At 39.0% G+C, this 21,976-nt stretch overlaps 1 protein-coding gene across 3 annotated transcripts in view; it reads right to left on the bottom strand.

Annotated features, from left to right (window-relative positions):
- The window catches only part of LOC103468281 (syntaxin-binding protein 4), a 65,116-nt gene that overhangs the window by 36,466 nt on the left and 6,674 nt on the right, over positions 1-21,976 (bottom strand). The window contains exons 1-2 of one of the 3 annotated variants that reach the window (XM_008415241.2): positions 10,163-10,314; positions 2,548-2,621 (exon numbers count right to left, since the gene is read on the bottom strand). In XM_008415241.2, the coding sequence (XP_008413463.1) occupies positions 2,548-2,621; positions 10,163-10,200 (112 nt within the window). In that variant the 5' untranslated portion in view covers positions 10,201-10,314. Of the gene's footprint in view, positions 1-2,547; positions 2,622-7,301; positions 7,496-10,162; positions 10,315-21,976 lie in introns of those variants that run through there. The other 2 variants (XM_008415240.2, XM_008415239.2) reach the window with 2 other exon arrangements.

Genomic DNA, 21,976 nt, shown 5'->3' with positions numbered 1-21,976 from the left:
CTGGGTGAGTTTCATCGAGAGCTTGTTTTTCTGTTGCTACAGTTTAACTCCATGTTTTCTGAATCAGATACTGGATTTCCTGTTACACGACTTCATTGCTCGAGCACAAATGTTCCCCGCTGCTCACTGGGTGTACAAATATGTTGCACTCAAGTTTGACAGATGCTTTTAGACTTTCCTTTTAAAATATTAAATTGCTGTAAAAAGAAAAAAAAAAAGCCAAAACCGGCGTGAGACAATAAAATTACTACTTCCTCATATCTCGTCCAGATGATAAAATCAATTTCTGAAGTTAAAATGCAGATGCAGCTGGTGATGCAGCGGATTCCTGAAAATGCTCACACTCAAAATGCTCAAACTCAGCTACTTGTAATATCAGTAAGGTACTTGAAAAAAGTCAGAGGAAAACTCCTAGATGTGAGACATAAATTAGAAGGCGGCTGAGTCTCCTGCCACATGTCTACGGTTCAATCAGGCAGCGAGGAGGCAGCACCGGTTTCAGCAGACAGCTGGAAGACTGAGCAGATAACAGGAAGGTTGCTCTGCTTTATTCTTTTGAGCTTCTGACTATATTTTAACCTGCTGGATTTGGAAAAGCTGGCAGCCTTCAGGAGGAATCAGAGTTAGAGTTAGAATCTACCTTCTGCATGGGTTGTCGACTCCAGATGTATTGCAGTCCAACACACTCAGAGACTATTCATTTAGGCAGCACTGAGTGCTAATATTCAGTGCTAAACCCAATAATTCTTTAAAATTTGCTGAATGTAATGTTTGTAAACATTATGTTTTTCACATGTTTGTTAAAGCTGTCACTGGCAGTATAACACGGGACAGATAATCTGTGAGAAAATCAAGCTCCTCTTCCTTCTCCCTGTGATCCTGTGACGGAAACACACCGCTCCATCACAAACAACCAATCAGAGCCAGGGGTAGGGTGTTAGCGCTGTCAATCATTCGTGTGTGCTGCACTTCCCACAGCCCACTTTGCTCTCTGCTACGCAACAGCTAGTTCCCCACGTCAGAGCCTGATGTGAATGCTCAGGCTAGGTAGCATGGATAAGCGCTAACAACATGCTAACTGTTGTCTGTATGGTGTTTAGGGGTGGGCATTTATCGCATCAGTTATCTGTTATTGTGATAAATTTCTTATCATGATAAGTTTTGATTCATCGTTGTCACAATAACTCTCGATTCATGATGTTTAACACTCACCAAAAAAAACAAAGCTGCCTATTTTGCTGGAATTGTTAGTTTGACTATTTTCTCCGGTGTTTGTTCAATGAGAGTATCGACAAATATCAATACATTTAAAAGCATGATAAAATGCAGTTACTTCTGTGTGCCGTTAACTGGTACAAATCACCCTTCTTTATGTGACTGGTGTCCTGCACAGGGGCATGTTTTTCAACAGCAGTATTTGTGTTTGCTGTGTCAGCCACACATTTACCTAAAAAAGATTTAATAAATAGTTCTTATTGTTACCACAATAGTACCACAAAATGTCATGATAAAGGTAGGAGTCACGTCCAAACTGGTTAAAATTGGTCTTTCTGTTCATCAAGCTTTAGAAAAAAAACCGCAGCTCATAAAACTACCAACTCGATTGTTACATGTGTAATAAAAACAAGTTAAACTTGTGCAGTTTCAACAAAGTCCAGTTTATTCTCTACAAATACATATACTGGTGCATCTTTAATTATGTTCTGACTACAACACGACAAACTAACAGCGCTGTAAACATCTAAATAATGTAGTTATTACTCATCAGGAGTAAGACGATGCCAACACATGATGTTGTTATGTGAATCCTAGTTTCCAGTATTTCCACATCTCCCACTAACGGTTCTAATGTAACCACACTTACAAGTCTAAGTACAAACCCACTGAAGCGTGACATTTCAACAAATCTCTACTGCAAACCTTTGCCACTGCGTTTTTCTGCACTTATGACTGTGATTTGTTGTCCATATGAAGGCACAAACATGAGGATGAGAAAGTAAAGTGAGGATAAAAAGAAGAGCGGCTCCTGCATTCTTAACCCATCTGAGTTAAGTGGGTTAGGGCTTTGCCACATGACCCACTTCCCCCCCCCAAACAGACAAACACACCAATAACAGCAGAGGTGCTTCCCTGCACAGAAAATCTCTTTAAAAGTAGGATTTGTTTTCTTATTTCAGGATTCATTTGGATGCAGCATCAGCAAACTGCTGACGCTGACGGAAACAGTCCCGACATAAAGAGAAAAGAGTTTTAACCAGGATGATCTATATTCTGGACTTTGTGTGAAAATGTACATATACGTATTGTTGGTTTGACTGGAAAGACGCGTCGTCCTCCTCCTGTCTGAAGCCAGAGCAGACTGAAGTCTGTGACAGGCTGAGATGCAGCCCATCATAAACCACACAGAGGAAGGAAAGCACTGAGTGATGCTGCAGGTTTATTTTGAGAACTCTGACGCTAAAGAGCCAGAGCAGAAGAGGATACAGATATAGAGCTACAGCAATGTGTTTCTTGTTGCTGAAGACAGAAAAAAAAAAGGTAACTTACCTAGGCCATTTTCACAGTCTGTGAACTCCATGGAATGAACAGCTCTGTCGACTCCATATGGACCCATTAGAGTCCTGGAAGAGACGGAGGAGGGGGGAAGAACAACAGAGAACAGGTGAATAAAGTGAAACACATCGAAGCAAAAACAGGAATACCTGCAGACAGATCAGCAGTTCTTGGTGAATGGCTGTTTAAAGTAACTGAACAGAGAATTAGATCAACTCGTTAAACTCGTTGTCTGTGCTCGTCTCGGTACACTGCCAGCGGTCCCATCCATTTCAGCGCATGCAGAGTGTGAAACAGTGTGACCTCTTACTGATTTCCTTTAAAATATTAGTCAGAGACAACACAAGTAAACTCAAAATGCATTTTAAATGGTTTTTATTATTGAGAAAACAATCAAAACCTACATGGTCCTGTGTGAAAAAGTGATTGCCCCCTTGTTAAAATTTGACTTGTTTATCACACCTGAATAAAATGAAACACACATACAGAACTAGAGAGTTCACCGTCTCAATCAAGACATCAGATAAATGGAGAAAACATGGAACCGTAGTGAAGCTTTAGAAGTGGACAGCTGACCAAGTTGATCCCAACTCATCCAAAAGGTCACCACAAGACCCCACAACAACAACTGGAGAACTGTGTGCCTCAGTTGAGGTCAGAGGTCACACCTCCATCATAAGAAAGAGACTGGGCACAGGTGGCCCGCATGGCAGAGCTCAAAGGGGAAAGCCACTGCTGAGCAAAAGGAACCAGGAAGGTAGAGAACATCACCCAGGATGTATTTGGATGTTTGTATTTGGTAAAAGTGATTTTAGTGATTTATTCAAGTAGGCGGAAATTGGTATATCAGAGATTCTCTATGAATTAAAGGTGGTTTGGTCCTTCACAGCTGGGGCTGTTTAAGGCTGTAATTGCACCTGTGGTTTTGTTCTTGATGCTGTGTGTGAAGAGTAAACCATTGCTGTTTCCACCTGACTCAGCCTCGACTTTCATCTCCACTGTAAATCCAGCTGCTAAAGTCCGCCTTGTTACAAGCTGCTTCAGGACCTGGAAGACTGGCTGTGACAAACGGAGCCATGAATTCTGCTGTCAACCAAAACATCCTGAAGGAGACCGTCCGGCCGTCTGTTGGTGGTTCTCAAACTGAAACCAACTTGGCTTCTGCAGCAGGAAAATGGTCCAAAGTACACCAACAAGTCCACCTCTGATTGGCTGAAGAAAAACAAAATGAAGACTTTGGAATGACCTAGTCAAAGTCCTGACCTGCATGTCATTGAGATGCTGTAATGTGTCAGTAAAAAGTTCGCTCACGAACCTTCCGATGTGTTTGGTGAGTTGACCAAAATTCCTCTACTTCAGCTGCTGCTGTAATGGAGGCCCAACCTGTTATCAGGATCAGAGGACGGTCACTTTTCCACACAGGGCAAAGCAGGTTTGAATCTGTGGATCATAACACTACAGGGGATTCATCCCTCTATCATAATTCAGGCAGACTCACTTATTTTGAGGTAAACCATGCGATGTGATTGGGTTTGATTCAATGTGACAAATGAAAGGATGGTACTATTCAGTTGTAGATATACGATTGATTAAGCAACTCTCTTCAAAGCAACCCCACTTTCTACCTCCTCTTTAGTTCGGCTGCCTCTAGATGCAAAAGTTTTTGATGACAAAGTAACATTATAAAATCTTGCAAAGTGTTTGCTCTTCCTAACCGAGACCTTGTTCGCTCAGGATGCACAGTGTCAAGTTCTTCCTCTCGAGTCACTTCAACCTGTGCCAAAACGTGAAAAGGTTTGCTTCCTCAAGAGACGCAGAAAAAACTCAACTCAGTCACATTTCTTTCCTTGTATATGAATCTCATCAGCAGTGCAACATGAGGAGGTTCATAAACAACAAACAGATGAGATCAACGTTAAACACCCTGAATAACCAAGAGCTGTTTTTAGCCATTTCACCAGTTTCTTTCACCAGGTTGTTAATTAGATTTAACTTAACATTTAAACAAATTATATTACAAACAATGCCTAGTTCTTTGTATGAAGACAGCTCACCATGTTAGCATAGATAAGAAGGGTTCATTTTTAGATTTGGCTGCTACTGAAAGGGATGGGGTGTGCTTGATTCTGTGTAAGGCACAAACCAGTTTGGTGGAGATAATGCAAATTGTTGGTACTATTAAATTTCCTATTTTAATTTGATACAGGATCACAGATATAATATCAGAAATGCCCAAACACACACATTAACTATAAGAGAAATATTTTTGAAATACTTTGCCCCAAACTCTCAATGTCTTGAAGAATCCCAGCACTTTGTTAAACTTGTGAAAGTTGAAAAACAGCTGAACTCATTGACTTGAATTATTTGGTGGATTCATTTTCATTCCCTCGTTATTTTCATCCTTATTGGTTTTATAAATACCGTTAGAATGAAAAAAAGAGGCCAATTACAACCAGCCACATTAGAGTCAAACACTGAAAATCCCTCTGTCTGAAAAAAAAAAACGTTCTTGACATTATGAACAAGTGTTCAGACTTGCACATTGCTGTTAAGTACAACATGTTTACTGGAGCTAACAGTTCGAAAAAAGGCAGTGGACGAATTCACTCATCTTACAAGTTGCCATGAGAAGAAAGATGTCGTCTTTAACCCCAGGAGAAGTTCTGGATCTGGATTTGAGAAGATTATTTTTACCCGTTTTAATCGGGACGGTTTGGCGACAGATTTGTAAACACAAGGAAGAGCCAAGATTTTCTCCTAATTCTTTTTTAAACTTTCTGTTTTGGCTGGGTTTAAAAACTGGATTTGTCTTTTCCATCCAGTTACATGATGTAGGAGGATTACATTACGTAATGTGAGTCCAACACTTCTTTGGCGACAAACACTGCCACAAGTTCAACATCACAAAAGTCTTGAATCAGTCCAGAGTTCTTCAGACGTTAAAAATGTCACATCTGACAACACATAGATGGAAAACAATTGGATTTAGGTTTGTTCAGAGGTAGAATACGTTCACTAAGGCTGCACAATATATTACGAATATATGGTCCTCCTGATATCAGAGTGTGCTATATTCATCTTGTAAAGGCCTGCTTGGGTCAAATAAATATTGGCTAATATGTTCTAAATGTTATGAATTAGCATTTTAATAAAAACTGTTAGACTGTTGGACGGTGTATCACAACAGTAGATGTTCCCGCCGGACACAATCCACACAAACCAATTGACATAAACACATTTACATTCATATAATTACATCAGAAAACAAAATGTCCTAAACTAAGTTAATGATTCAATATTTGAAGTGAATGATGCTTAAAACCTCCAAAACACAATATGTACACATTGTGAAGGATAAGAACACAATGTTTTGGTGTGAGCGACCCTCACATTGCTAGTTGTCTTGGATATCTGCTGTTTGTACAAATGAGAGACAGACCTCGTTGAGATTAACCAGATCCTTGCTCTACACTTCGCTTCGTCCAGGAGCTCTGGACCCTCTGCTGTTGAGAAGTGATTGCTTCCTGGAGGTGTGGACTCTATTGAAGGTCAAATTAATTGGATATGATTTTATCCAGTCGCTAATGCATGTTATGTGCCAGTCTGACGTTATGAAGGTAACCGTATACATTAGCTACATTAGCTAATCAACAATTTCTCATTGCAAACAACCATTCCCCACTGCCAAGAGAGAAGTGCCAAGGCTGTTAATGTTAATTCAATATATGCAGCTCATAAAATGTATGTTATCGTTCTCCTTCTGTTCACTGACTGGCGCATTTAAACATCTACCAGAGAAATCCAACTGAATGGGAGAAAGGCCAGATGAAGCACTGAAGGAAGATTGACCAGAATTGCAGGAAAGTGATGGCTATTAAATCCAAAGTCTATTAAATCCAAATCAGACTGTGGCACAGGTCGAGTTCGGGTGAACCAGCTCAGAGATTTAAGAGGGTGGGACTAAAATGTTACAATTATTTTTCACATCTTTTTGTTACTTCACTAGCTTAGGAAAAGTTGTAATTAAAATCAAGAATTAAGGAATTTGCAGGCGGATAATCTGTGGTATCAGAAAGTGTGGCAAAAAAGTTTCTATAAATGTACCTTATGTGATGTCACCAGAGACATATAGAAAGCATTTACGAGTTTGTGAATACAATTTATTACACAACATAAAACAAAAAAGGAAAATCTAGCCAATATAATTTCCTAAATGTGAAAAACGGAAACTAAAATTAGCTTGATTGATTTTAAAGAACATCTGGCTAGTAGCTTTAAAACGGAAATAAGAAAAATGTACATTTTCAGTAAGTGATAATGAACTTAGTCTAATTGGAAGAATAGCCTCACATTTGGAAAAAGAAGCAGAGCTGGAGTGACTCCTAGTCAATCACAGTTTACAGCGGCTGTTATTCCACGTGAAGGAAATCCGGAAATCCACGCAGCTTCAGGTTCAGCATAGAAAGTTAATGGTTACCAGAACACAGACACCTGTGAACCAGCATGTTCCCCGGCAGCCAGCGCAGACCGTGAGGACTCTCTCACTAAAACGGCCGCAGCAAAAAGCATCTTTCCCACTTTTCCAGACTGCTCCCACATCCAGAACCCAACTTCCATCAGCTCCGGTCTCCGGCTGAGACCGCGCCGCTCGCTCCTCCACCGACAGAAAAGCCGAGCGCTCCTCGGTGAAACCCGCCGCCCCGCGGAGCTCGGGAGGCTTTCAGCGGCAACACGCTGGTTCTTACCTGCTAATGATCACAGCTCCTTTATACATGACCGAGAAGGTGGGCATCATTACATGGAGCCCCGGTGGTTTGAGTCGGACGGCGGGTCGGCAGCAGCTTCCTCAGCCCTCAGCCTCCAGCCACATGATGCTCCCTGTCTGCGCGCAGCCAGCCTCTAATTCCACTAAGACAGACTGCCCGCTCAAAACATCTCCACCTTCTCCCACACGTTTAATCTCTTACATAACTAAAGTCACCGAAAAAAAAAAAAAAAATTCCAACAAAGCGGGGCATTGAGGCCTGAAGTGATTGTGCGGGCGGATTATCTGTCACACATTTTCCACTACAGGGCAAAATTCCTCACATTTTAGTCCTTGTTTGGAACTGCGGTGTAAAATAAGTCCAACGGGAACATCAAACTAAATATGATTATAAAACTTTAGCTGACAAACAGAAAATCTTACTGGAGTCATTCAGAATTTCATGTTAGCAAAAACAAATGGCAGAAAAGAAAGTGCAGAGCTGGAATCAGGTTGTTTTGTACGATTCTAAGCAGGATTTCACTTCTTCTTGTTACTCATCTTTTTCCAGGCACTTAGTAACATTGTGTAGCACAATCCAGTATCTATGTTATCTTCAGGCGTTATAAAATCCTGTATCATGATTTAAAAGAAATTTGACTTAGTAAGTTAACGCCTTGAAACTGCTCTCTTTAAGAAGCTGCTACTCTTTCTGAAGCTCTGCATTCAGTAAGTTATCACAACATCTCTCCTCTGTTTACCCTTTTATCCATGTTTACCAGCGTTGCACTGAGAACTCGCTCCTATAAAGAGCTCAGCTGATGTGCAGTTTCACCAGGTGTTTGCTAATTGCCTAGCCTGTCATGAATGCTAAAGTTACTTAGCATTTCCACTGAGGACGGCGGATAAAAGGTTTCCTGGTAATGGTAAGTTGTTCCTCTGTGTTTAGCACATTTGAGCAGAGCATACAGGAGGTTGACTGACAGCGCTAAGACCCTCCCCCAGGCTCTGATTGGTCATTTCTGACCTTGAGCAGTGCATTTCTGCAGATAGCTGTAGGACCACAAGGAGGAGGCAGAAGAGCTCCAGTTTTTCTTATTTGTCTCATATAATACTGTCACGACATAGTGACAGTTTTGACAATATGTAAAAACATATAGTTTATAAAAGTTACATACTGCAGCTCTACTCTGTACAGGCTTGATCATCGACACAGCCTAATGCACCTAATGCACATGTTTTATTGTTAACTGGTTCAACAACACAGATTTTTTTCAATTCCGTTGACTGAAATAATACTGTTCGGGTTGACTTTCCCAATAGTCATTTTAATTTGCTTTCTCAGTCAGACAGCATTGTGTTGGTTAGTGCAGTTAACTGACAAAGCCATTTGAAACATCTTTTGTCCTGTACAGTTCGTTCTGGATTCATATTTTTGATTCATTTTAAGGGTGTTTGTGCCAATTTGACTCAAGTAGTTAAAATTTGTGCTGGTACATGGATCAACACCCCTTGTCATGATTGAACGTGAGATTGCTAAATCTACTTGACAAATCTCTTTACCTTTCTAAGAGTTACTTTGGGAGGTGAAGTTTAAAGAAGCAGGGTATTAGTGAACAAAATTCTATGTTTTGTTATTTACTGCTACATTCAGACCAAAAGATAGATTTTAACTGTTGATGTTCAAGAACTGCGAGGCCAGTGAAACATGAACAGGTAGAACGAAAACAAGAAGGATTACAAATAGGAAATCTGTCAAATGAAAGTAGGTTTTGTTTTAACCTAAAATAATTAGTTACACTAAAATGTCCAAGAAATTCTTTATATTGTGCCCATGTTTTTATAAACTTGTGGGGGAATTGGGATCTTATTTTCTGTGTGAGAAGTCAAATTATCTTGGGGACCACCTGCCGGCAGAAAGTTAGCTTATTCCTCCAGCAAGGCTCTGGCTGCCTGTTGAAGCAGACCACAGAAAGATGTGCTTAGATGCCTTTAAACGCATGAATGCATAAGTGCCTCGATCTCCATTTAGAAACTGCAAACTAATCCACAACAGATATCCATTAAAGAGGATTCCCATTTGCTATTCAGCAAACATCTGCGCCGTGTTGCTAAACTCCAGCTAAATGTCATTTTTTTATTACAGGTCTGCTGATTCAACATGTGTCTGTTTTTCCCTTCAATCCCTTTAATTCATTATAACCCTATACAATAATTCCATACGACTGTTTTGGATCTTGAGAAAAGAAAATACAGCAAGCCATAAGTCATAAGATATGAACCCAAAGAAAAGCAATAGCAATAATTTTAGATTACTCCTCAGAAAAAAATAATAATAATTTCAGCTGCAGACGGAAACGTCTACATTTCTTTAATGTAGATGTTTTTACTGTACCAAAAATAAATCAAATGTTCTTACTTAAAGACTGTAGCATACCCAACCAATCACATGCTGAGAAACACGCACACCTAACACACCTAATGTTGAGCAAGCCCTGACCAGAGATTCACATCCACTAATCATGGACATTTTTTTCACATTAATCAAAGGCCAAATAACATTTAAACTTTTTTTTTCACTGCACTAAAACAATACAAAAAAACAACTGCAGCAGATTCTAAACACAAAAATGTAGGTACACTAGTTTGAATTTACTGCAGATTTTCTGAAACACACAATGGTTCAAAATTCTATATCAAGGCTCAAATGTTTTATATTCATTGTACCAACATGTAGATACCTCACACACTTGACACAAACACTGGATTTATGACTGTAGTTCATTTTAAGCTTAAGAAGTCCCTGCACATCCCTGCAGATTCTGTTCAACCCAACTGATGGTAAAGCCGTTCGAAGCGTACCTGGCGAAGCCGAGAGGCACTTTGAGCCTTTGGAACATGTCGCTGCTGTCTGAGAGAACGCCCGGTCATCACACACTGGCTGCTGTCATTGTCCCTGTGCATTCCCCCCGTAAACGCTGCGCCACAGCTGCCAAGCAGGCACGAAGACTGCCAATTGATGAAGAGAAGATGAGCTTATGGCAAAAGGATAATGCACCTAAATCCATAAGACATGCAGACATGCTAAATATAGGCCACCGTAAGAGAGCCACTCAAATGCTCCAAACAGCGGGAACAGATTATGCTACCACGCACGTTTTACCATCTATTTTAATTCTGTTCTTTGGGTTATTTTTGGTTTCCAGAGGCAGATGTAGTTCTGTAAAGTGCCTTGGCTTCAGGAACATACATCTGTTACAGTCCCCCCTCCACCCCCCTGGTCTGCCCCTCACCACTGCACACAGTAAAATCTACTTAACGCATGCTTTTAGAGCTGCCTTTATTGTTGCTGGAGAACCTTTAGACTCAAACCTCAAATTAAAACCTCATGTTCATAAAACTGAGGAACACATGCAGGAGAAATAGAGTGCAACGTTTCTCACATTTCTGGCTTTAAGAATCAACTAATGTTAAAGTTGGAAGGTAAAGCAAAGAAATAAATGAAAGGATATATATATATATATATATATATATAAGAGACTAAAACCCAGTTGTTTAGAGTTGCTTTGAACCATAATAATAAATGGAATATTAATGAGCATATACGATGTGCATTCATGATTTTGATGATGCCATTTGATCAAATATAATGTTTGTTTCTGGTTTCTCAATTGGTGACTGTATGTTGCTTTTATGACTTTTTATTTTTGTGTTTTTATGTTATAAAGCATTTTGAAATGCCTTGTTACTGAAGTAAACTATACAAATATGATTGATTGATTGATTGATTGATTGATTGATTGATTGATTGATTGATTGATTGATTGATTGATTGATTGATTGATTGATTGATTGATTGATTGATTGATTGATTGATTGATCAAGTAACTACGTTACCTTCAGATGTTTTGGGGTTGTAAAAATGTCTCCAGGTCTTTCTGAAACTCAGGAAGTCGTCACAACATGGCTCCTCTATTAACCCTTTAACAATGTTTTTAACAGCGTTGCACTGGGAACAGAGTTCTACCAGGTGTTTGCTACTTGCTGCTGGCTAGTCTGAAGGATGCAGCATAGTGGAGCAGTTGGTAGCACTGCAGCAAGAAGGTCCTGGGTTCGATTCCCGGCCCCAGGTCTTTCTGCATGGAGTTTGCATGTTCTCCCTGTGCATGCGTGGGTTCTCTCTGGGTACTCTGGCTTCCTCCCACAGTCCAAAAACATGATTGTTAGGATGTGTGCATGGTTGTTTGTCCTGTCTGTCTCTGTGTTGCCTTGCGACAGACTGGCGTCCTGTCCAGGGCGTACCCCGCCTCTCACCCGAAATCTCTCACTGAAGACAGGCACCAGCACCCTTCCCTACCCCACAATGGACAAGGGTGTAAGAGAATGGATGGATGGATAGTCTGAAGAAGCTGAGTGAGGGAGTTGCAGGGAGGTCTGCTCTGTGAAGCTGAAGCTCGGAAGCTTGGGGCTATAGGTCCACCAAGGCATTTTGTATCATGAATGGTTGCCACTTGATATTAGAGGATTTCTCAAACATGCATGAAAGAATAAAAGAAACACTCTATGTACGTTTCTGATGAGGGAACAATATTATAACATGATGTAAAGCTCAAAAAAGATAATTTACATAGTACTGTCGCTTTAAATACAATTTGGTTCCTTTCTTGCATTTTCAGTTCTCCAATAAAGTCCTTTTATCAAAAAAGAATGAAATACTGCAGAGATGAACAGATATCACGTTGACTTTTGTGCTTAGACTTAAATCCAAGGAAGCCTGCAACACTGCCAATGAATGGATACTAAACCTAAGGTACAGAGTAATTTAACTCTATGTGTCTGTGTGTGTTTGAGTAGAGCAGAGTGACAGACTTTACAGCCCAAGTTCATCATCAGAAATGCAACATTTACGCAACAACTGTGAAGTCCTCACAGCTAAATAACTAGAACTCTGACTCCTACATTCATGCATTGACACACACATAAAACCTGGAAGATGCCATAAATTTCAGTACAGCTGCAGCAAGTTATTTAGATTCTACAGATTCTAATCAAGAGCGGCTGGAAAGTTGCTATCCAAAAAAGAAATACCGCAACGGTACTGGCGGTATTTACTAGAATATTTATATTATAAATTTTCTAGATTATAAAACAATTAAATACTACATACATACTACAGGGGGTGGTAGATTTACCACTTTACATGTTCCTGCTCAAGAAGTTGCAGACATTAACCAGGGAATGATGAGCAGCACTCATCCAACTCAGTTGATGCAGACGGACACTTTTCATCTTTTGGGGTATTTTTTTCTTTTCTTTCTTTTTTATGCAGATAAATAACATCTTAAAGGTACAAAAAATAGATTCTATTTGTTAACATTTTGCATCCATCTTAATTCTGGCATAACTAGGACCGTAAACATCAACCTGCTTTTTCTCACAAAGCAAATCTCACTTTTCAAAAAAGAAAACAATTGACCCAAAATGTTGAAGCTGTGTCTGAACACGCAGTCATGCAAGACTTTTATGTTTTGCATCTACAATTACAGATACATTTTCTATTAAAAAAAAAAATAGTCTGACTATTTTGTTGATTTAAAAAAGGCACAAAAAGTTTTCTTTAAAAATATTACAAAAATACATATATGTTAAAAAAAATGTGGCTTCCAAATGCTTTCAACTTCATGAGTTTGGTCCTTATGACAAAATGTTTGGACACCTCTGTTCTAGGTATACCATGGAACCACAAACACATCGACTGCAGCTCTGCATGAGGATCAAATTACATCCAAATCAAATCTATTTTTCAGAGTAAATAATTTATTTCTGAGGATCATCTGCAGCAGTAGTGATCCTCAGCTGTTTTTGCTGGAACACATGGTGTTTTTTTTTTTATTACTCCAATTGATTCCAATTGTGCTTTTGTCACTATAAATCTGAATATTTATTTTCCCTTACCAACAAACCTCCCATTTGGATTGCATCTCACGCCTGATTAGCTCTATGTAGAAGTTACCCAATCCTCCCTTTCAACCCGCCTGCCCACAACAAGAGCCCCTCACCATGTGATTCTACACTGCAGCAGAATTTCCCTTATTGTTCTCTCACTTCTGATGCTGATCATGCAGCTTCCTCCTCTGACAGGAAACCACCAACTGTGAGTTTTAGACAGAAATGCAAAGAAATGTTCGTATATGAATCAAAGAGAAAAACAACTTTCAGTAATTTAGTGATAACAGTTCATTAGAAGGTTAATGCAGATTAGAACTGGGTTTGGGAAAGGTCGATGGTGTATGCTGCCATCTTGTGCAGAATTGGCACATCTGCATTTAGTATTATGGAGAATCTGTTGTTGTTTGTCATGCGTGTCAGCGGCTGAGCTGTGTGGTTGGTCACTGAGATGGAACCTGAACCTGAGCTTGCTGCTCTCACAGTGGAAGCATGTCCTTTTCAGTACAGATATCTGGAGTTTTGTGTCTTACAGAAAAGCTGCGGTCTGTTTTTGTGACTCACCATCTTTGGACCTAAAGCGCTACATTCATCTGCTTCTCTTCCATATTCATGTGTCAGTAGTTTGCATCTTTTCCAGTGTTTGGGCTAATCCACCTAAAAAGGCGTTCATTGAACATTTTGATTTGGGTGACTTGTATTTTCTTTGATCAGTTGCAGGATTACATAACATATGAAATCCTGCATTTTTTTTTTATCTAATACCTAGAGAGGCTTAGCAGCTCTTCAAAGCATATTTGCAGGATGCTTTCAAAAACCGCAGGCTGCTTTGAACCTGAATCAAAATGCAGAAGGCTGAAGGTTATTGGCATATATTTGCAACGTGACTGCTTAAATTGGACTGTATTTTTTGTTCAGCTAATTTTCTCCAGGGCACCTTAACTGCACAATAGTTTTCCTTCTTCTCATCTTGAGACGGCAAGATATTCCTCTGCAATATACAAAGGGATGTTTTCAATTTATATTGTTGTGGAAATCCTTGGCTTTAAAATTAAATATATTCCGAGGATGAGTGAAAAAAAGACTGAAATCTGGTTTTAAAAACCTGCAAGAACCATGCTATTTTTGAGACCATGAATACCGTTACCAAGACCTTTCTGTTTGAACTGTGGACGCAGAATGATTGCTAAATATGTTCACAAATTAATGTATTCATAAATTCTATAAATTAATCTGAAAAATATTATCTTAAGATCACACATAGTTTCCTAAAAAAAAGAAGTCAATTAAAATAAATCAAAATAACAGCTTAAATGTAATTTCACAAATGACATTTTTAATTAGGTAGTTATGAAAGCAATTCTGCTCGATAATTACTAATGAAAGCAAATTATATGAGGATTAGATCATTTTAACATTTTACAATGTGTACGGTAAGAAATGTCCTATGCCTAATTCCAGGGCTTAAAGTAAAAAAAATCCTGAGCCTGAAACTTATAGTTATGATAGAAATTAACTATACCATTGCTATTGCCACAGTTTAATAAAAAGTGTCTTTGAATAGTGCAAACAATTGCTTCTAACAATACAATTAACAAGCTAAACACTCAAACTTAAATAAGACTTCAGTACATTTCAACTAAAACAAAATATAAAATGTCTGTGCCCTAAAGGTTTGYCTTACAGGCAAAAAYCCCTCAACATTAAATAAGAGTCCTTTCAGTCAATGTTTTTGCAAGTAATTTAGAACATGCAACATTACCAACTAAATCAGTGTTTCTCCATCTTTTTCAGGCCAGCGCCCCCCCAGCCTTTATCCAGGTCCCTCACCGCCCCCCAACAAAGAATTTGTAGGCTACTTTGCACTGACTATTATTTTATTATTAATATTACTATCACTATTGTAGATGTTTTGATTTTTATGCTTGTTTCTGTATTTATCATTAAGATAATTTCCCAGAGAACAAAAAACCATGGGAATAGAAATTATTTTCACAGGTGTCTATGAAAAATACAATGAACATTCAACTTAAAATTTGTAGGCCTAACAGCAGCCAGTCAAAGTGCAATACATATGGTTATTCTTTTCCATTTTCTAGTTGTTAAATATTCCACAAAATGAGCAGATAAAAGATGTACAACATGCCAGTTTAAACTTTGATTTATTTGCAAAACAACTGAGCTCTGCAACAATAAAACATGGATAGAACTGTAACTACATTAATCATAAGTCTTCTTCTCTTCAATGTTTCTGTCGGTTTCTGGTGGTGCAGCTCTGTGCTGCCTTCAGGAGAATGGGACATCAGAGCATCATCCATAAAATTTCACCCAGATGTTATTTATTGTGCAAACCAGAGCTTTCAGTGGAAAAACAGAAGTTCCAGATCCTTTTAATGCCATACAAATATGAGACAGAAACATGGATTATATATTTATATAGACCTGTCTATTGATTTATAGATGAATAGTTTTACTGGACAGAAATTACAAAGAACAAATCTGTTTCTTAATCAAATCCTAATGAGTCAAATTGAAAGTGTCATGGAGTCATCGGCCTCATGACATTAACACTAACATGAAAAATAATATTGAAGAAATATATCAAGTCTAATTAAAAACATAAATAAGTGATAAGTTATTTACTGTTTTGGTGTGTAAGATATATCTATTCTCAGTATTAGATGTGGTCTCAACAAACCCGTGGCACTTCAACAATATTATTTTACCTTTTAGCTGGAAATAGTGTCTGTTTATTCTTGCCGCACATTCCTCTGCATTAATTATTGATCGAAAGGTCTTGCCATACCAGTTTATTCCTCTGTATTTACTTTGGTTTCTTAGTTTATTCTTGCCTTTTGTTCTTCATTCATTTCCATTTAGTTTCCTTTTATTAGTATTATCCTCTCTCGGTTTATTGCTATGTCCACTTTAGTTTCTTTTCTGTTGCTGGATTTATTTCATAATTTATTGACCATCACCATCAGTAATCTTCACTCATCACCGGCTGCGCTGCCTAATAACCATATGTTTCACATCATGTGTTGATTTTTCACTGTTCAGCGTCGGATTGTTTGTATGCCATAATTCACATCTAGTTCGTCGTTCCGTTTTATGTCCCGCTTCTCCTGTTTCAGAGTTTTGCGCAAAGTGCGCTGTTTTTTTTTGTTGTTTTTTTTTTTTTAACCCCGTAAGGTGCAGGGCGGTCCGGAAACGTATCGATGGGGAAAAGGCAGACTGACATAAACCTTTTAAAACAACAGAAACAATTTCGGTATTTTGATTATTGAAATTTAAAAGTGCTGTGGTACCGTTGTTCTATCGCACTCGTTTCATACCGGACCACTTACAGCACCGGTGTTAACGCTGTAAAACGAACGCTCTCTATCGTCGTATCACCCATGGAGGGATTTCTTTATTTAAATGGGTTCATTTTTCAGAGGGATACAAAGTGAGGGTATCGTGATTTTAGTAATTACATGTTTATAAGAGCGATTTCTGTTGTCCTTCCATGGAAGCGGGCAGCATCCAGACGGAAATAAAACACTTTTTAATATAAGTTTCTGCTTTGACATGATCACAGAACTGCCAAAACATATGTACAAAAATCCTCAATAAAACATAAAATATTAGAAAATCAGACACCAGACAAAGTGAATCTCAGCAAGTCATCAGCCGGTGTAACGCTGACCTGATGCGGTGAAGCTACTAGCAGGAGCAGAGATGCGCCAAGAGCTACAATCACTTAATAGAAGGAGAGCTGCCATCGATACAGTTGCAGCCAGGCATGATTTAATGTTTCGAAATACAGTTTGAGCTAGTTGCTCAAAGTCTAAACCGGTATTGTTGTGATTGTAAAGTGTAAAGTTTACCTTCGACCAAACGCCCCCCCACAGGAATCCCAGCGCTGCCCTTTTGGAAAAATTTCCGCCAACTTCCTGTCCCCTTTCCTCTAGCCATGCCCAGCGCCACTTGTTTTTAATTCCTTTCTCAAGTAAACGTGTTTCTTTACCGGGTGAGACAAACTCCATCTTCTTTCATATCTCATTTGATTTAATCGCCGAACCGAACGCATGCGCTTTTTTTCTACAAACCGTTTTACAGTCATTGGTCAAGAAAACGGGAGCTAGAATTCTGATTGGCAGACATCTTTGTCTATTATCTACAGTTTAGTTGAGGCGGGCCGTTTGGTCCAATGCTCGCTTTGCTTGAAAGTCTGGCCCCCAGACGGAGCTCTTAAAGCCCAGAGACTACAGTTTGGTTGAGGAGGACCGTTTGGTCAAAAGCCGGAAATCCGGCCCCCGGCCGGAGCTCTTTAAGTCTTGCTCAGGAAAAAAAATACGTCTATGGGTTTTAACCTTTCATCCACACAAATATCAAACGTAATATTACAAAAAATAATAATAAATAAATCAGAAAAACTGACTAAAATGGAGATTTGAGAAAACTCAGTGTTTATGTTTGTGTGTCTACATGAGAAAACAGATTAGGGTCTGCGACAAATAATGTGCTAATATATCTACCTACTGTCATTGACATGATTCTCAATCAACAGTCTTGTGTTTTAATAACTTTATAGTCTGACACATTACTTAAAAGTATATATGTCGAGACAAATTCACAAATTAACCTACTGGCACCATGTTTAATTCCTAACAGGAAGTTGCGGTTGATTGGCTGACATAGGCCTTAGCTTTGCGCCACACTGCCCCCTAATGGTTTGGCATGTTTAAAACAACATTAAGGGGCAGATTAGTGAGTTAATGTGGATGAAACCCGAAACCAATTCCGTGTGTATGTATGTACGATAATTTTTTTTAAACGATGTGGCAAAGCTTTTTTTTATTTTTATAAAGACTCTTAAATCCACAATATGTATAAGTTTCCAGATAGCAGTGGGGCAGCTGATGGCTTGTCCATACCCCTACTTATAGCAAAGTGACCTGTTCCATTGCAACATGTAAAAATATGACAGATTAGTTTATTTCCAACACTTAAATAAGCAACAGTTAGCCTGAAGAAATAAATAATTTCTTGAAATAAATAATTGCATCATTATTACAATAAAAACATTGCATCAAACCCTGCAAAGAAGCGGTCTGACTGCTAATGCACTGAGCTATAATCTACAATACAAGATGTGAACATTTTCTAATTATGTCTTAGTGGTTAAAAAATCAGTCTGATAAATCACACACATTTCACATTTCACTTCCCTCATTTCCCTAAAACTGCAAACACATTGTTCTCATACACACACAGATTTACTCGCATCTTCCTTTATTTGGAAGCCATAGCAACAACCATTTGCCTCCCAACTTTAATCACTAAATCTGCACAGTGTGTCATTATCAGATTAAGGGATTACCCAATCCACATGGAGAAATCAACCAGGCCCAGACCCAATCATAAAGTGACACACATAGGAGCGTGCGACTGCACACACAAAGTTTTAAATCTGGTCCTTTCATGCGTGTTTTGCAGAATCCAGCACAATACAAAGAGTAAGAAAAAAAACAAACAACTGATTTGTGTTTTTTCCGCCGCAAGGCTGACCTCTAGAGGAAAATGCTTTGCTCACTATCAAGCATTTTCATCAACACTTTGCTGTCAAGTTTATTTTTTAATGTGCAACGCAAACAAGATTACATTAATTTTTTGTGTCCAAAAAGCAGAATAACTTTGAACCTGAACTACAAGTGCTGATTTAAGATTAATAAACGAATAAGAGTAGGATAACTGAGTCCTACACAGACCTAACACAGCAGTTAGCTTTGTAAGGAAATATCAAGGTTACTAAGGAGGACAAACAAAACATCAGCAACAAGAATACTTCCCTTGAGAGAAAATCAGTCAGCAACATGCCTCACAATCCACATCTTCTGTGAAGAGAAAATCAGTAGAGATTCAAATTATTGATTTGTGAAGTCCTTCACCAATCGATAGACACCAGAGGGAATGGAGAAGAGAGTGGGCGATAATGGGGCAACTGGAATTTCATTACTGCATATTGACTTTTTCTGACAAGGAAGGATGGGCCACATTCCGATTGTCTTGTCAAGTGTCTGCAAATAAATAAATAAATAAATAAATAAATAAATAAATAAATAAATAAATAAATAAGTGAACACGAGTGCAGGGGGAGAAAACACTGACAAAGGGAAGAGCTCAAATTAAAATAAAAGCATGTGAACTATTAAGGGTTGAGAAAAGCAGGGACTTTTTTAGGTTTGAAGTTTTGATGCCTAAACAGTACAATGAATGTAGGAGAGACAAAAATAAAGAAATGCTCTTAATTCTTTATTTAAATACCATGCCCCTGTAGAAAAGACATGATGAAAGCAGCTTGCAGAGTCAGTGGGAGATCTGGGTAACAAGCTAGAACAGGGGTACCCAAATAAAATAGAAAGAGGTCTTCCATCATGCATGGTCACGATGAAACTGAAAAATCAGAGATTTGTCCATGATGTGCTGGGCAGGAACACCAAGAATGCTGAATTTTCTGGACTGGAGGAGGCGCGTGATAAGAGTAGAAAACACTGAAGGTGATGTAATGGGCAGGTGGAGGGTATCTGGGGAACTGCACAAGACATGTCGTGGAAACAGGTTTGATCAGAGACAAATAGAAGGTGGGACATACCTCCAGAGTCCAAGGAAGACATAGGCAAACTAATCCAAGATTAACTGCCTTAGAGATGGGAAAAGAACCAATGAAGAGAGGGGAGCAGCTTGCGGGAGTTAACATGATGAGGAAGATCCTTTCATCCTTTCTAGACAACCATACTCTCTGCCCTTCCTGGTTTACTGGTGGAAACTCCAGAACAGACAGCAGAAGTCTTAACAAAAGTCCTATGGGTTCATTGCCATACCCTTTGGCGTCTTAGTGCAGCTGCGTGGATAGATGCACGCAGCTGCACTATGCAGCTGCACTATGCACAGCCTTTCAAGAAGCTGATCCTTCTTGAAAGGAGAAAACTGGGGAATGATTCTGATAAATTATGAAGAATTAGCGACTGGCTTGTAGCACTGGTGGGAAGAGAACTGAGGACAAGCTATACCCAGAGTAAGTTCTGCAACTATTTAGTGGGGTCCTGTTTACAAATCAGATTGGTTTCGACTTCCTTGTTGAGTCATTTGGTCAGTCCATCAGCTTGTGGATGAAACCCAGAGAGACTCACTTGGATCCAAGAAGTTTGCAAAACTCCCTCCAGAAATGGGAAATTAACTGTGAGCTCCTGTCAGATACAATGGGAAGAAATCTCTTGAAAAAGAATCTCTCCCAATTCTTTAGAGCAGAGAAATTTGATGAGTCGGACCAAATGAGTCCTCTTTTAGAAACAATTAACAATGTTGAATAACAGAGTGTAGCTAGTGGAAGAGGATAGATCAGAGAGGAAATCCATGGATAAGTAGGACTAAGGGCAGCATGGGATGGTCATAGGAGTAAAGTCTATGGTTGATCGGAGGATTTAGCTTGACAGCATATGCATCATGGTGAGATGAATTCCTTGGCGTCTCAGTGAAGGATCTTCCACAGAAATGGGCCTGGACAACTTTTAGAGTATTGATCACTCCTGAATGACATAAACTATGGTAAAATGTGAATATCTCTGTTAGGTGCTTCGAGACAGAGGAGATTGTTGGGACAATCCTGGAATCAGGTGCTGTCAGTCGGCCTCCTTAATCCAACTTTCCAATTTGAGATTGGTAATTGCCAGTCAAACTGACTGATATAGGATGAAATCCTCTTTTGCCTGGGCCTGGCCCTCTTCAGGTCTATTGTGAATTCTGAAGTGGGTGTCATATCTAGTGTTTTTAGTCCTGGGTCTGTAGGAGAGAGATAATAATGAGAACCTGACCTATCTGGGATTTAATCTCTTGACAGAGTGAAGATATCAGATGTTCTTTGCAGTAAGTAATTTGAACTGCCTCATTGTTGGAGTTTGTTATACAAGTAAACTTGGCTTGCTTTTGTGGTTAGTCCAGTTAAAGGTTCCTTAGCCAGTTTGACCAACAAGAGTTCCCGATTCTCCATGTCAAAGTTCTGTTTAGTCATAAACAAGCTTTCAGAAAACTCACATGGGTGAATCTTGTTATTACCTTTAGATTTAGGATGGCATAGACACCAGAGTCAGATGTGTCAACTTCCACGATGAAACAACAAAAAGGATGTGGTGAATGGAGGACAGGTGCAGAGGTGAACAGTTTCTTGAGTTCCTTGAGCTTTGTGTTCTTGAGTTCCTTGAGCTTTGTGAAGGCCTGACTGCTCCAGAGATACTTGGACTTAGAAAATGTGAGTGGATGTTATGGAGAAGCCCTGGAACTGTAATTTTTAATGTTAATTTTTGAATGTCTGGTGAGAATGAATTTTGGTGCATTTTAACCTGAATTATTCTTAAGGTTTTTTTTAGCACAGACATACTTATCTATGTGCTAAGTATTTGTTAATTTATTTTTCTGAAGTAAGGTACCTGGCGTTAGTGGTAGATTTCAGGGAACTGGGGATACTTGCTGAAGATGTGGGGTAGATGGTGCCAAACATTTTCATATTTTTGGGGACTGCCAATCCAGGTGGCAGTAGAAACCAATCCATAAGAATCTTGTATACGTTCATGTATTGGTCTCGAAAACATGGATACAAAATATTTACAAATGCTATACGTTATTCACTTACTTGATTTTTCTTTAAATTCAAAGTTCTTCAGTATTAGAATAAAGGTCATTCTTTCCATC

This window comes from Poecilia reticulata, linkage group LG8 (assembly GCF_000633615.1).
Source record: "Poecilia reticulata strain Guanapo linkage group LG8, Guppy_female_1.0+MT, whole genome shotgun sequence".
Classification (NCBI taxonomy): domain Eukaryota; kingdom Metazoa; phylum Chordata; class Actinopteri; order Cyprinodontiformes; family Poeciliidae; genus Poecilia; species Poecilia reticulata.
This window is presented reverse-complemented; position numbering and strand designations above follow the sequence as displayed.